This window comes from Pseudorca crassidens, chromosome 2, assembly GCF_039906515.1.
Source record: "Pseudorca crassidens isolate mPseCra1 chromosome 2, mPseCra1.hap1, whole genome shotgun sequence".
NCBI lineage: Eukaryota > Metazoa > Chordata > Mammalia > Artiodactyla > Delphinidae > Pseudorca > Pseudorca crassidens.
The window spans coordinates 108,210,037-108,224,296 of record NC_090297.1 but is presented as its reverse complement, the minus strand read 5'-3'; the positions used below and the strand labels follow the sequence as shown (position 1 = coordinate 108,224,296).

The 14,260-nt window shown below is 39.0% G+C and overlaps 1 protein-coding gene across 4 annotated transcripts in view; it reads left to right on the top strand.

Annotated features, from left to right (window-relative positions):
- The window catches only part of ARNT (aryl hydrocarbon receptor nuclear translocator), a 62,471-nt gene that overhangs the window by 34,939 nt on the left and 13,272 nt on the right, over window positions 1-14,260 (top strand). For all 4 annotated transcript variants that reach the window (XM_067727674.1, XM_067727672.1, XM_067727671.1 and 1 more), the window contains 7 exons: window positions 2,138-2,351; window positions 6,056-6,269; window positions 7,464-7,566; window positions 10,633-10,698; window positions 11,121-11,206; window positions 12,755-12,831; window positions 13,489-13,623. In XM_067727674.1, the coding sequence (XP_067583775.1) occupies window positions 2,138-2,351; window positions 6,056-6,269; window positions 7,464-7,566; window positions 10,633-10,698; window positions 11,121-11,206; window positions 12,755-12,831; window positions 13,489-13,623 (895 nt within the window). The remainder of the gene's footprint in view (window positions 1-2,137; window positions 2,352-6,055; window positions 6,270-7,463; window positions 7,567-10,632; window positions 10,699-11,120; window positions 11,207-12,754; window positions 12,832-13,488; window positions 13,624-14,260) is intronic.

Sequence of the window (14,260 nt, the reverse complement as noted above, 5' to 3'; positions counted from 1 at the left end):
CCCCCATCAGAAAGTGGGTGGTTGAAGGAACTTTACTTAGGAATTTAAGAAATTGCTATTAGTTTTTATAGATTTCTCTTTTTATCTTTATCTTAGCACTAAGTTTCACAGAATAAAAAGCTTTCAGAAACAGTGCAGCTGTGCCAGTTGGTGCTTTAGCAGGGAAATACTCCTTTATCAGAAAACCAGTAAATATATCTGTGTTTGCAATTAGTTCCCAGTCTTTAGGCCTCAGTATTTACTCCACACCTCTCTAGAAGGCTCACCCTTATTTTCCTGTGTAGACTCACAGTCTAGATTACTTTGTCACAGCAGTACTGGTGTTGCTTTGGTGATTGAATCTTTTGTGTTTCCCAGAAAAGCTTAGCAGCCTAGATGTGGCTGTTTAAAAGATCAGCCTTATGGATTTCAGTGTCAGAAATCTGTCAGATACTAGGAAAATGGGTGCTTTATGTTTGAGTATTGAATTTTATGTTTCTCAGGCAAAGTAACTGAATGTCAATCTATGTTGTGAGACCTTTTCAGTAAAGGAGACTCTATGGAGTTGTCTTTGGAGACTGTTGTCGATAATGTAGAAATACTGTGGAAGAACTGTGCCCAAATTTTCCTGTTTTTTGGTCTCTGTGATTTGGGATACTCAGTAGGAGGTAGATCACTAATACCAGTACCAGTTTTTATTACTTCCCCCCTCTTACCTACCATTTCCTCTTTCAGCTGGGCCGCAAGCTCATTTTGCTGCCATTTCAACTTATGTCTCCTACGAACTCTTTCACTTTCATAAAACTGATTGGTGTGGTATGGTGGGAAGAACATTGCCTTCATTGGGAATGAGGGCAGCCCTTAGAAGAGTCAGTTAACTGCTTGACCTTAGTTTGCTCTTATCATAAAAAAGAGATTTATGTTAGATTTGTTGTGTTCTTTTTGTTTTGGCAGAGAACTTTTGTTCCAATAGAATCCTTAAGTGGTAATAGAAGTCAATAAAAAAGACAAAAGCAAAGCTGCTCAAGTAAAAACAGAAATGTAGCATGTTGTTTGGGTCTTTCCTTGAAGCAGTCCCACAGAAGACACTGAGGAACTATTAGGCTTTTCAGAAATCCAGTTTGAAAACTACTGGATTACTATTTTTAACAATGATACTCTGTTTGATTTTGAGGAAGTCAGTATTGGAGATATGTTCCACTTACCCTGGTGAGATCCAGATTGTATGTTTTCAGGCCTTTAAACATCTTCCTGTCCACTTCACTCCTATTCTCCAGTTCGCTTTGTCCCAAATTGGGCACCCATAAGGGACCTCTAGTAGATGATACCTTACAAATCTCATGAGCTCAGTGTACTGGCACCAAACCCAGATAGAGAAGGTAGGGCTTTGTGCATTAGTGGGACAAGTAAAACTTCCAATTCTGCCGTCTAGTGTTGAGAATAAGAGAGAAGCTTAGAACAAACAGCATTTTATAGACCAAGGGAATCTATACTATCAATTCTTGTATCAGCTGTTGAGCAACATACTTGTGTTGGAAAAAATTGGTCATTTTATGTTTTCAGCCTTTAAAAAGTTGAATTGGTAGACATGAAATCAGCCAAGCTGCTTTCAGCATTTTTTAAGACTGTCATTTCTTTTTTTTTTCCTAACATCTTTATTGGAGTATAATTGCTTTACAATGGTGTGTTAGTTTCTGCTTTATAACAAAGTGAATCAGCTGTACATATACATATATCCCCATATCTCTTCCGTCTTGTGTCTCCCTCCCTCCCACCCTCCCTATCCCACCCCTCTAGATGGTCACAAAGCACTGAGGTAATCTCCCTGTGCTATGTGGCTGCTTCCCAAGACTGTCATTTCTTAAAACACATTTTGTTCTGAGGGAGTGGTAATTTACATAGGAAGTGAAGTTTCCAGGAGTTAGAATTGCTGGTATCTGCTTGTACCCTGTCTGCCTCATTAGTTTCTATTCCATACTTGCTCTGCATGAGAAGTTTGGCAAACCTTACTTTAACTTCTGAGACTTAAGCATCACTAAATCTGAATACCATATTTCTTCAGCAGCTCACTTGGTATTCATATCTCTCTCCCGGCTCCCAAATGGCCAGATGTGACCACCTGGATGGGGCTTCTCCTCTCTCTCTCTCTCCAATGCAGGGAAAACCATAGTGAAATTGAACGGCGCCGACGGAACAAGATGACAGCCTACATAACAGAACTGTCAGACATGGTACCCACCTGTAGTGCCCTGGCTCGAAAACCAGACAAGCTAACCATCTTACGCATGGCGGTTTCTCACATGAAGTCCTTGCGAGGAACTGGCAACACATCCACTGATGGCACCTACAAGCCGTCTTTCCTCACTGATCAGGTCTCTGGGAAGCACAGCTGAGAGAGTCTAGAATCTTTTGAAGGTTTTGATCCTTTTGGGGTAGATGACCATAATCCTGAATAGCACATTATATTGGGAGTCAGAGCAGAGCTAAGTGTGTAGTTTCTTATTTATTTATTTAATTTATTTTTCGACTGCTTTGGGTCTTCGTTGCTGCGTGCAGGCTTTTTCTAGTTACGGTGAGTGGGAACTACTCTTAGTTGTGGTGCGCAGCCTTCTCATTGCGGTGGCTTCTCTTGTTGTGGAGCACGGGCTCTAGGTGCGCGAGCTTCAGTAGTTGTGGCTTGTGGGCTCAGTAGTTGTGGTTTGTGGGCTCTAGAGAACAGGCTCAGTAGTTGTGGCACATGGGCTTAGTTGCTCCGCAGCATATGGGATCTTCTGGGACCAGGGCTCAAACCCGTGTCCCCTGCATTGGCAGGCAGATTCTTAACCACTGTGCCACTAGGGAAATCCCTGTAGATTCTTTAAAGCACAAGAATTCCGCTCTGAAGGAAATATTCAGACCATGGGAGAGTGAGTTTTGATCCCTGACTATATCATTTATTAGCTTTGGAGCAGTGAGAAGTAGAGAAGAATTGTGAAAGCTATTTAGCAAAACTTATAGGTACTTTAGAACTGTACTCATGAAGAACAGTGGAATCACAGGGAGAAGAAATGACTGTGTCCATGAACCAGTTCTTTTCCTTGGCTTTAGGGTTATAGAAGATGGAAGGAAACTAGTTTTTATTCTTGAAGCAGCTTCCAGTTTTAGTGATACAAGGAGTCTAATAGGAAGTTGTTGCTTAGAGATGTACTCTGGTACATTTGATGCACTATGAGAGAAATAGAGAAGGCAAAAACATTTCCAGCCTTTCAGGAACTCAGTCTGAATATGGATATGTGAGTGGTAGGATACACACATAAGTGAAAAATGATAGGAAAATGGGTACGGAGAAGAAATGCCTTAAAAAACTTATTAATAATTTATATAGGATTAAATATGTGTGTGTGTGTGTGTGTATATACACACATTAGAGGAATAGCTAAAGTGAATAGAATGGCCAGGCCTGAGTGAGAATAGTCAGCAAAAACTTCAAAGAGTAAGGAAGCCATGTTGTGTTTTATTAAAAATAACACTTGGTTATTGCAGAAAAACTTGTAAAATATAGGAAGTATAGGGAAGAAAAAATTGACCTGTGATGCCATGCTTTTATTCAGAGGATTAGAAGGAAAGAAAGAATATAATTTGGAAGAAAGGAATAAGAATTTTCCAAATAGGATGGTCTGTATGAAAGTACATATAGCACAGATATTATATATATGTACAATGAAATAGCTAATCAATTTGTTCTAACAGAACGCATACAGATATTGATTCAACAAACTCCAGTAATGCACATTTTTAAGCTAACCAGGTTCTTTGTGCTATTAGAAATGTAAAGAGTGGTAAGAGATAGTCACTGGTAGAAACAGACATGTAAGTAAATCAATCATAATATAAACACAGAATCAGTTCTGTATCAGAAAGAGGTGCAGTAATAAGTCCTGTAGAAGTGCAAATATGGAAAGCAAAGAATAGGGGAATAGGGTTGTAAGTATTGGAAATAACTTGATCAAAAGCATAGTGAGAATAATCAGGTTATTCAAGGAAAATCAGGTAGTTTAGCGTGCCTTGGGAGATGGTAATAGGAAAGTAGGCTGGGACCTGATGATGGAATATTTAGGTGTTATGTTAAATAATTTAGATTTTAATTTTTAGGCAATGGGGAGCTATAAAAAATGTGGTAGCATTTTAAGGATGGATTGGAGACAGTGAAAGCAGGAAGACCATTTGTCTTGGCATGAGATGACTAGGACAGTGACGTTGTATTTGAAAATAAAATTGATAAAACTGAGTTATCCCTGGAGTGTGAGAAAAAGGAGTTAAGAGTTTTGAGGCCTGTATCCTGAGAGGAAGGGAATACTGTTAATCAAGAAAGGGAATGCTAGAAGAGCACAGAGGATTGTTTTCGAAGGGGGAAATGATAGGTTTTGAGATGTTGAAATTGAATTGCTGGTAAAATGTCTATTTGGAGATGCTTAATAGATTTTAGGCAAGTCTAGGCATATGGATTTGGGTATCATTTCTTAGTGGAGGAGTGGATATGATTTCTCAGGGAGAGAGTATGGGATAGAGAAGAGAACTTAGGATAGAACCTTGGAAATGCCTACACTTGAGACTTGAATAAAGGAAAGGGAACCTGAAGCAGAGAAGGTACATTTGGAAAGGAAGTATAAGTTGGAGTGCAGTGTCATAGAAGCTAGGGAGAAATAAAATTTAAAGGGTAAAGTGAACAACACTATCAGATATGCAGTGACATTGAGTAAAATGATATGGACTCAGGAAAGGGGACTTGAGTTGGCATTTAGGAATACATTAGTAACCTGAAAAAACATGAATGTAGTGGTTTAGAGTGAAGATTGCAGTGGGTTTGAGAAATAAGTGAAAAGAGAGTAGAGCCAGTGAGTGTAACACTACTCTTAATTTAAGCTTGGCGCTGAAAGATGAATTGGGCGAAGTTGAGGGAAGTTTTGTATAGAATTGAGAAAACTTGATCATGTTTAAGATCTGAGGGGAGGGGCTTCCCTTGTGGCACAGTGTTTAAGAATCCACCTGCCAGTGCAGGGGACACAGGTTTGAGCCCTCGTCCAGGAAGATCCCACATGCGGCGGAGCAACTAAGCCCATGTGCCACAACTACTGAGCCTGCGCTCTAGAGCCCGTGACCCACAACGACTGAAGCCCGTGTGCCAAGAGCCCGTGCTCCGCAACAAGAGAAGCCAGCGCAATGAGAAGCCTGCGCACTGCAACGAAGAGTGGCCCCCACTCGCCACAACTAGAGAAAGCCCGCGCACAGCAACCAAGACCCAACGCAGCCAAAAATAAATAAATAAATAAATTTATTTTAAAAAAAAAAGATCTGAGGGGAAAGAGAGAGAACACCAATATTTGTAGAGCAAGATCCTAAAAAGAGACCAGAGAGAGTGAGATCTAGAACTCATTTATTTATTTATTTATTTAAAAAGTAATTTTTAAAAATTTATTTATTTATTTAATTTATTTATTTTTGGCTGTGTTGGGTCTTCATTGCTGTGCGCGGGCTCTCTCTAGTTGTGGAGAGTGGGGGCCACTTTTCGTTGCGGTGCGCAGGCTTCTTATTGCGGTGGCTTTTCTTGCGGCGGAGCATGGGCTCTAGGCATGGGGGCTTCAGTAGTTGTGGCGAGCGGGCTCTAGAGCGCAGGCTCAGTAGTTGTGGCGCATGGGCTTTGTTGCTCCACGGCATGTGGGAACTTCCCGGACCAGGGCTTGAACCCGTGTCCCCTGCATTGGCAGGTGGATTCTTAACCACTGTGCCACCAGGGAAGCCCAAGAACTCAATTATTGTTAATGGTAAGCCTTTTTATTCCCTGTCTTGAGTTCTGAGGTAAAGAGGAGGAGATGGATAGTGACATAGACACATTGAGGAAATACCTATTGGAAAAACCTCTCTTGTCCATGAAGGTGGTTACATTTAGGTTGCAAAGCTGTGCCTGTGGATTAGACAGAAGCCAGCAATTACTTATGGAGAGATACATATGGCCTGAAGTGTCTTACTTCTTTCCATGAATAATATTTGGTTTTTCAGAAGAGTTCAGTTTTAACTTGTATTTCTCTTCCTTGGGCAGGAACTGAAACATTTGATCTTGGAGGCAGCAGATGGCTTTCTGTTTATTGTCTCATGTGAGACAGGCCGGGTGGTATATGTCTCTGACTCAGTGACCCCTGTTTTGAACCAGCCGCAGTCTGAATGGTTTGGTAGCACACTCTATGATCAGGTGCACCCAGATGATGTGGACAAACTTCGTGAGCAGCTTTCCACTTCGGAAAATGCCCTGACAGGTATGAGTTAATACGGATGGAAAATGAATAGCAAATTCTTTCTTCTTTTTTTTTCTGAGATAGAAGAGGTGTTTTAACTCTTAAATTTTTTGATTGAATCTGGCAAAACTTTTAGAATTTTCTCCTTCAATGAATATAATCTGTTCTTTTTATCCACATGCAGGTAATATATTTTGTAGCTCATCTTTAGAAAATGTTTCATTAGTGACAATGCTTATAAAAAGTTTACTTTGATCTTAATATTAGTGTAAATACACAGTAAAGGCCAAGCCTACAATAACCCCCACCCCCACCCCTCCAGCCATTCCAGAAGAATGAAATTATCCATTTTCTGTCTCATTTGTTGGGTAAATACCTGGTATTTTTTCTACCCAGTTGTGCTTGGCTTTGACTTGGTATTAGGTTCTATGATAGTAGATTTTTATTTTAGAGGGGGATGATTATCAGTGTGTAAGGTGTTTTCTTGGTGTTTTTTTGTATTTATACTATCTTTCTGTCTTGTTTTTGCCCCCACCTCCACACCCCCATTTAATGTTATTCAGTCCTTCTGCCCTAGTTTGGCTGAAGGAAACAAGTCACATCTGCTCCTAAGCGATCTAGAAAAAATTTTAATGTGGAAGCAGATTAAAACTGGTAATTAAAATAAAATCCATTATGGTCATATTAATGTTGGTATTTAGCTTTCATTTATGTTTTTATGGGTTTCATTTTCCTAATTCTTCTTTTTCCCAAAAGTTCCCACTGGTTTCTGTATAATAAAGGGAGGAACAATTTTAGCATGAGACAGATGGGTGTTTCTGTAGCATATAAAATTACTTGTTATTAAACCAGTGACATTCACTCCGTGTGTGTGTGTGCGTGCATACGCACATGCATGTGTGTTTATAAAAATAATCAGACCTAAGGATATAGCCTTGCTCTTGCTTGCCAACTTTACCTACTTCTACTCCTGTCTTGCCTTGCACAAAGTTATTTCCAGTGCTTTGAACTGAAGAGTAAGTAAGATTCACTGATGGGAACAGAGGTGTTTTAGGCTTGAAAAAAATCCATCTCCTACTTGGCTTATTCTCTTATAAGCAAGGAGATTGGAGAGCACGAATAGGCTACTTACTTATCTTTGCCTCCAGTATCTCTGTCTCCCTCTTCCCCACACACAAGAATGTACTCCAGACTGTTCTTCACATCCTTCTTCAGGGCGTATCCTTGATCTGAAGACTGGAACAGTGAAAAAGGAAGGTCAACAGTCTTCCATGAGGATGTGTATGGGCTCAAGGAGATCTTTTATTTGCCGTATGAGGTGAGTGTCAGGATGAGGATTGTGATTTGCCATAGGAAGAATTAAGAGCTGAGGGTTTGATTTCTGGTCAGAGGAGTTAAACTTCTAAATCCAAGATCCAGTTAGATTAAATTTAGCTCTCGAGACCCACGTAAGTTGTAACACAGAATAAAGCGTTAAGGAAACTAACATTTACTGAACTCCTCCTATGCCAAACATTATGATAGGTGCTTTATGTCTGTCATCTCATTTCCCACAACTGCCCAATAGGGTAGAATTCATGGTTACTATTTTGCTGATTAAAAAAAAAAAAAAGACTCAAAGAAATTGACTTCCCAGGATTACATAGATAATTGTTTGATACAGGATTTTATTCTAATCCATACTAGTTGGATGCCGATACCTGTGTTTTTTCCCAGTATATCACAAGGCAACATCCATGTACTCAGATCATTTCTGCACCCCTCCTTTTTTTGTAGAAATTTAAGACTTTATTATGTCTTTCACTTAATATTTAGCATTAATAAATTATATACTATACATTTTAGGATTCTGAAGAAAGGATAGTGATACTTTTCTTCACAGCTAGAGAAAATACTTCTTAAAGTCACAAAATAAATTCAGGTTGTATAATGGAAATTGACTACATTGTACGAGAGGATGCTTCTTAGAAATGATGAATAGGATATTAAGAAAGGTTTCCTGGGGGAGTTTAAAAATTGAATATTATGTGGCTTAGTGGTTTAGAGTAGTTTCTGGACCCAGACTACTGGATTTATCACTTATCTTCTGAGACCTTGAGCAGATTAAATGACTGCTTTGTGTTTGCTTTTTTAAAAAATATTTATTTATTTATTTATTTTTGGCTGGATCGGGTCGTAGTTGCAGCGCATGGGCTCTTTGTTGCAGTGCATGGGCTTCTCTCTATTTGTGGTGTGCAGGCTCCAGAGCACATGGACTCAGTAGTTGTGACGTGTGGGCTCTCTGGTTGTGGTGCGCGGGCTCCAGAGCGGGTGGTCTCAGTAGTTGTGGCTCACAGGCTTAGTTGCTCCACAGCATCTGGGATCTTAGTTCCCTGACGAGGGATCGAACCTGCCTCTCCTGCATTGGAAGGCAGATTCTTAACCACTGGACCACGAGGGAGGGTCCCCCTGCTTTGTGTTTTTATTTCTTCATCTAATATAGGGAGTTATATCAACCTCATAAAGTTGTTATAAGGATTAGATGAATAAATATATGTAAAGATGCTTAAAATAGTGCATGACACATGTAAAATTCTGTGTAAGTTTTATTTATTATTAAAGAAGTGAAAGAAAGAAAGTATAGAGGATGGGAGACAGTGTTGCAACATGTGGACATGGCTAATGCAAAGACATAGGCAGGAACAAGATAAATAATAACGAAATGTAGCAAATAGATTGTGTTGCAGCATAGTGCTGGAGTCAACAAACCACAACTCTTTGTTTGTAAATAAATCTTTATTAGAACATAGCCATGCCCATTTGTTCGCATACTGTCTGTAGCTGCTTTTGTGCTATAATAGCAGAATTGACTAGTTGCAACAGATTGTATGGCCCACAAAGCTGAAAATATTTACTGTCTGGTCATTTACAGAAAAAGTATACTAACCCCTGATGTAGAGAATCTCTGCATTTGCAGAGCATGTAGAACATTTTGACTTAAAATTCTGGGATAGTTACAAGTTTTAGAAATACCAAACCTGACTTCTTTATCCTTCCTTGTTAGGGGCATTGTTACCAATTTTCTGTGTCAAGTTGTATTCAGAACCTGTTATCTGGCTGTTAACTGATGGAAGCTTCTTTGATAGTGTAGTGCAACTTTTTTTTTAATTTATTTTTTTATTGAAGTATAGTTGAATTACAGTGTTGTGTTAATTACTGCTGTGCAGCAAAGTGACTCAGTTATACATATATATTTTCATATTCTTTTCCATTATAGTTTATCACAGGATATTGAATATAGTTCCCTGTGCTATACAGTAGGACCTTGTTGTTTATCCATTCTACATATACCAGTTTGCAGCTGCTAATCCCAGACTCCCAATCCAGTCCTCTCCTACCTCCCTCTCCCTTGGCAACCTCCAGTCTGTTCTCTATGCCCCTGATTCTGTTTCTGTTTCATAGATAGGTTCATTTGTGTCATATTTTAGATTCCACATATAGGTGATATCATATGGTATTTGTCTTTCTCCTTCTGTTTTACTTCACTTAATATAATGATCTCTAGTTGCATCCATGTTGCTGCAAATGGCATTTCATTCTTTTTTGTGGCTGCATAGTATTCCATTGTATATATGTATCACATCTTCTTTATCCATTCTTCTTTCAGTGGACATTTAGGTTGTTTCCATGTCTTGGCTATCGTGAAAAGTGCTGCTGTGAATGTAGGGGTGCATGTATAATACCCTTTTTTTTTTTTTTTTTTTGGTAGTACGCGGGCCTCTCACTGTTGTGGCCTCTCCTGTTGCGGAGCACAGGCTCCGGACACGCAGACTCAGCGGCCGTGGCTCACGGGCCCAGCCGCTCCACGGCATGTGGGATCTTCCCGGACCAGGGCACAATCCCGTGTCCCCTGCATCGGCAGGCGGACTCTCAACCACTGCGCCACCAGGGAAGCCCTATAATACCTTTTTGAATTATAGTTTTGTCTGGGTATATTCCAGGAGTGGGATTGCTAGATCATATGGTAATTCTATTTTTAGTTTTCTGAGGAACCTCCATACTGTTTTCCACAGTGGCTGCACCAACTTACATTCCCACCAACAGTGTCGGAGAGTTCCCTTTTCTCCATACCCTCTCCAGCATTTGTTATTTGTAGACATTTTAATGATGGCCATTCTGACTGGCATGAAGTGGTACCTCATTGTAGTTTTGATTTGCATTTCTCTAATAATTAGCGATGTTGAGCATCTTTTCATGTGCCTATTGGCCATCTGTATTTCTTCTTTGGAGAAATGTCTCTTTAAGTCTTCTGCCCATTTTTCCATTGAGTTGTTTGTTTTTCTGTTGAGTTGTATGAATGATAGTGCAACTTAATTGCTTTTAATCTCTCTGTTCATTGAAACAGGTGTGGCAGTAGCTCTGTGGACCCAGTCTCCATGAATAGACTGAGCTTTGTAAGAAACAGATGCAGGTGAGATCCTAAGCTGTAAAAATAAAAACCCAAAGGGATGGCCAAGTACCTTTAGAGATCGTCACATTTTCAACTATTTTACTATTGTACTTCCTTCAGCAGCCCTCACCCTCATCCCTCACTTCCCAGTTACTTTTTTTCTGGCAATATTTTCCTGAACTTCTAAATCTTTTGCTCATCCTGTTGAAGGAAGTTACGCTACCACTTTACCTATTGATACTTTCTTCCTGCTGCAGTACCTTTCAGTTGCTTTACTTTGGCAAAGGTAAAATATATGCTGGTCACTTTTGGGTGGGAAAGGTCCAAGTACAGTCGTCCTGTTTTATAAACACCCAAGAGCCTAAAGTTAAAGGTACTAAGCCAGCATTGCCTTTTAAATGTTACTGGGTAGGGTTTTCTCCTCACACCTGTAATTTTTCTAGGAATGGACTTGGCTCTGTGAAGGATGGGGAACCTCATTTCGTGGTGGTCCACTGCACAGGCTATATCAAGGCCTGGCCCCCAGCAGGTAGGAAAGTTGAATAGTGACTTCTTCCTGGGTGCAGCAAGTTCCTCACAGAGTCCAAGAAAGTTAGCTAATATTTATCATGTACCTGTAGTATATGAAATGTACTTTGGTATAAACTGTAATAGGAAAGAAAAAGTGGACTCCTTCCCTTCCTTTATGGATCTTATATTCCAGTTAGGGAGATGGATTACTCAGACTTGAAAATGACTTGGTGATGGCTGTGTCACAGAATGTAGTTTTTAAATGTCCAAATAGTAATGTATACTGAATACCTGTATCTAAGTATTTGTTTGCAAAGAAGCAGTTGACATTGAATGCAGTTGATTTGGGAAAGTTTTCTAAAGAAGGAGCAAGACTTGGATGGAGAAGCGGGTAAATGGCTTGATTGTAGTAACTTGTAAAGGGGATATTCTCTGCAAAGACTTTAAATCAGGATGTGAGCGGATTAATTTTACTAGAACTTGAAGTCAAAAAGGGAATGTGAGAAAAGTGGTTGGGGTACAAGGATCAGCCTTTTAACCTGACTTGTCAGAGTTTCCAAATCGTAGCAATTTTATTACCTCCCTGCTGGCTAGGTGTGCCTGGGAAGTGGGGGTTTTAGGGAGATAGAAACTAAGAGAGGCAAGGTGGTGTATTTTGGTAAAGGTTAAACTTTGGATTTGGAAAAACCTGGGTTTGATTCTGGCATTGTTATTTATTAGTGGTATAACTTAGGGTAAGTTGCTTGACTTGTATGGGAAAAAAAAACCCTCAATTTTCTCATCTATAATTTAGAGATAATATAACCCATATAGAGTTATTGTGAGGATTAGATTTAATGTAAGGAAAGCACCCAGCCTAGTGCCTGGCATATGGTAGGCACCCAATAAATGGTAGTTAAATGTAATTAAGAAAAATTAATTTTAAGTCATAATGAAGTTTGAACTTTTTAGTTTATATACTGTATAAACCATGCGTTTGAGATACACATGATCTTTTATACTTCTATGTAGCTCTCAAAGAAATACTATTTTTCTTGGTAAAAAGAAGAAAAATATGCAAAGAGTAGGGGGAAAGTGCATCCTTCTTCCCTTTCCACATAAACATTGAAACACTAGCTTGTCTCTTTTCCAAAGTACATAAATAACTATTGGTGTTTGGTTTAATCTCATTTTTGGTTGTTTGCTTACTTTGAAAGTCACAGGTTAGGCAAGACATCCGTTCTCTGCCTATGATATGGTCACAGAGTAAATGGCTGTCTTCATATGTATTTGGTTTGGCCAGCATAGTCTTTTAGAATACTTTGAGTGGGACTGTACTCTGCAGTTTATTATAATTAATGTGAGTATAATATATGAATTAATATATATAAAAGTTCTTAAAATAGTACCTGATATATATGGTAAGTTCTTTGGGTTGTTTACCTTTATTTCTTATTTTCAGCAGTCTGTATTGTTTCATACCTAGTCTCTTCATACCTACATGTGTTTTAAATCTTTACATATCTGACTTTGGAAGGCAATTGAGTTTGAGATACCTGTTAAACCTTTTAACTTCACCTTCCTGAAGGTGTCTCCCTCCCAGATGATGACCCAGAGGCTGGCCAGGGGAGCAAGTTTTGCCTGGTGGCTATTGGCAGACTACAGGCAAGTATGAATTTTTCACATCTATATCACCCATTTTCAGTAGGAGAAAATCTCCTTCAGGATGTGTTCATGTTATTTTTTCTTTTACTCTCTGAATACAAATGAAGAATTCTGAAAAACTCCGAACATTTTGAGGAATATGGTATTCATAGTTAACATTGCTTCTCTTGGATTTAGCAGAAACTGAAGAGAGTGAGAGAGAGAGATCTTTTCCTCTTTCATACTTTTAGCTTTGCAATGCTGAATTTTCTATTTCCAACTAATTTCTTTTGCTCCTATACAATAGAAGAGAGATCTTTTCATTTTTCATTACATGACTAACAGTAGAGAATTGGAATTATTTTGTTTCTCCTTATAAAAACAGATGTTTCTTGGTTACTTGGGAGTATAATTTTCCAATCTGAATAGTGAATACCACCTAGCTAAATGAAAGTAAGTGGGTTTTAGGTTGAATGAATTATTACCTTTCTTTACAAAGTTCGTGAAGAGTACATGTGTAGGAGTGGAGCTAGGCCTCATGCCCTATCTGTGATGATCACTTTTTCCTTTTTGGATGGGTTGTGAAAGTTTAGAAATTCCTAAAATTGGAAACCTGATGGGAAATACATCTGTAAAGAATGGTGTCATTTTATCTCATTTTTATCTCTTTTCTTTCAGGTAACTAGTTCTCCCAACTGTACAGACATGAGTAATGTTTGTCAGCCAACGGAGTTCATCTCTCGACACAATATTGAGGGAATCTTCACTTTTGTGGATCATCGCTGTGTGGCTACCGTTGGCTACCAACCACAGGTGAGGAGCTGGAGCTATTACACCACTGATATTTAGGCTTCTGTTTTCCCTTTGCTATGCTGAGATTATTCAATCGTATAATTCCAGAGATAACCAAAACATGTCAGCCCCAACTCAGAAAAAGAGATGATCCTAGTCTGTTGATAGCTAAATATAATTTCAGCTTCCTACCAAGGTTGTCTGATCTAGAAAAATATGGCTTGTGAAACCAGGCTGGAGCAGCAGGTACAGGTAATGTATTTCTTTTTTGTTAGTGATATTAATACAGATGATGATGCAAAAACTAGTTATAATGATTTGGCCATCTTTAGATAATTCATATAATCATCTAGTTGCATAGTAACCCATAAAGTATGCAAATTTAGCACCAGTTATTATGATTTATTTAGATATCTAATTCAGCAGACCAGGTAACTATGTCTGAATTGAGAAACAAGTCATTACATAAACTTTCAAAATTATAGCTGCCAGGAGGGACTTCTGTAAAGAGGTTGGTGCAAAAGAGATCGTGAAAAAGGAGAACAAAGTCAGAGAGCATTTACAGTACCTGATGCAACACCTGTTGTAAAGCTGTTGTTACCAACACAGCGTGGTGTTGGTGTAGGAATAGTTACATAGATCAGTAGATAAGAATCGA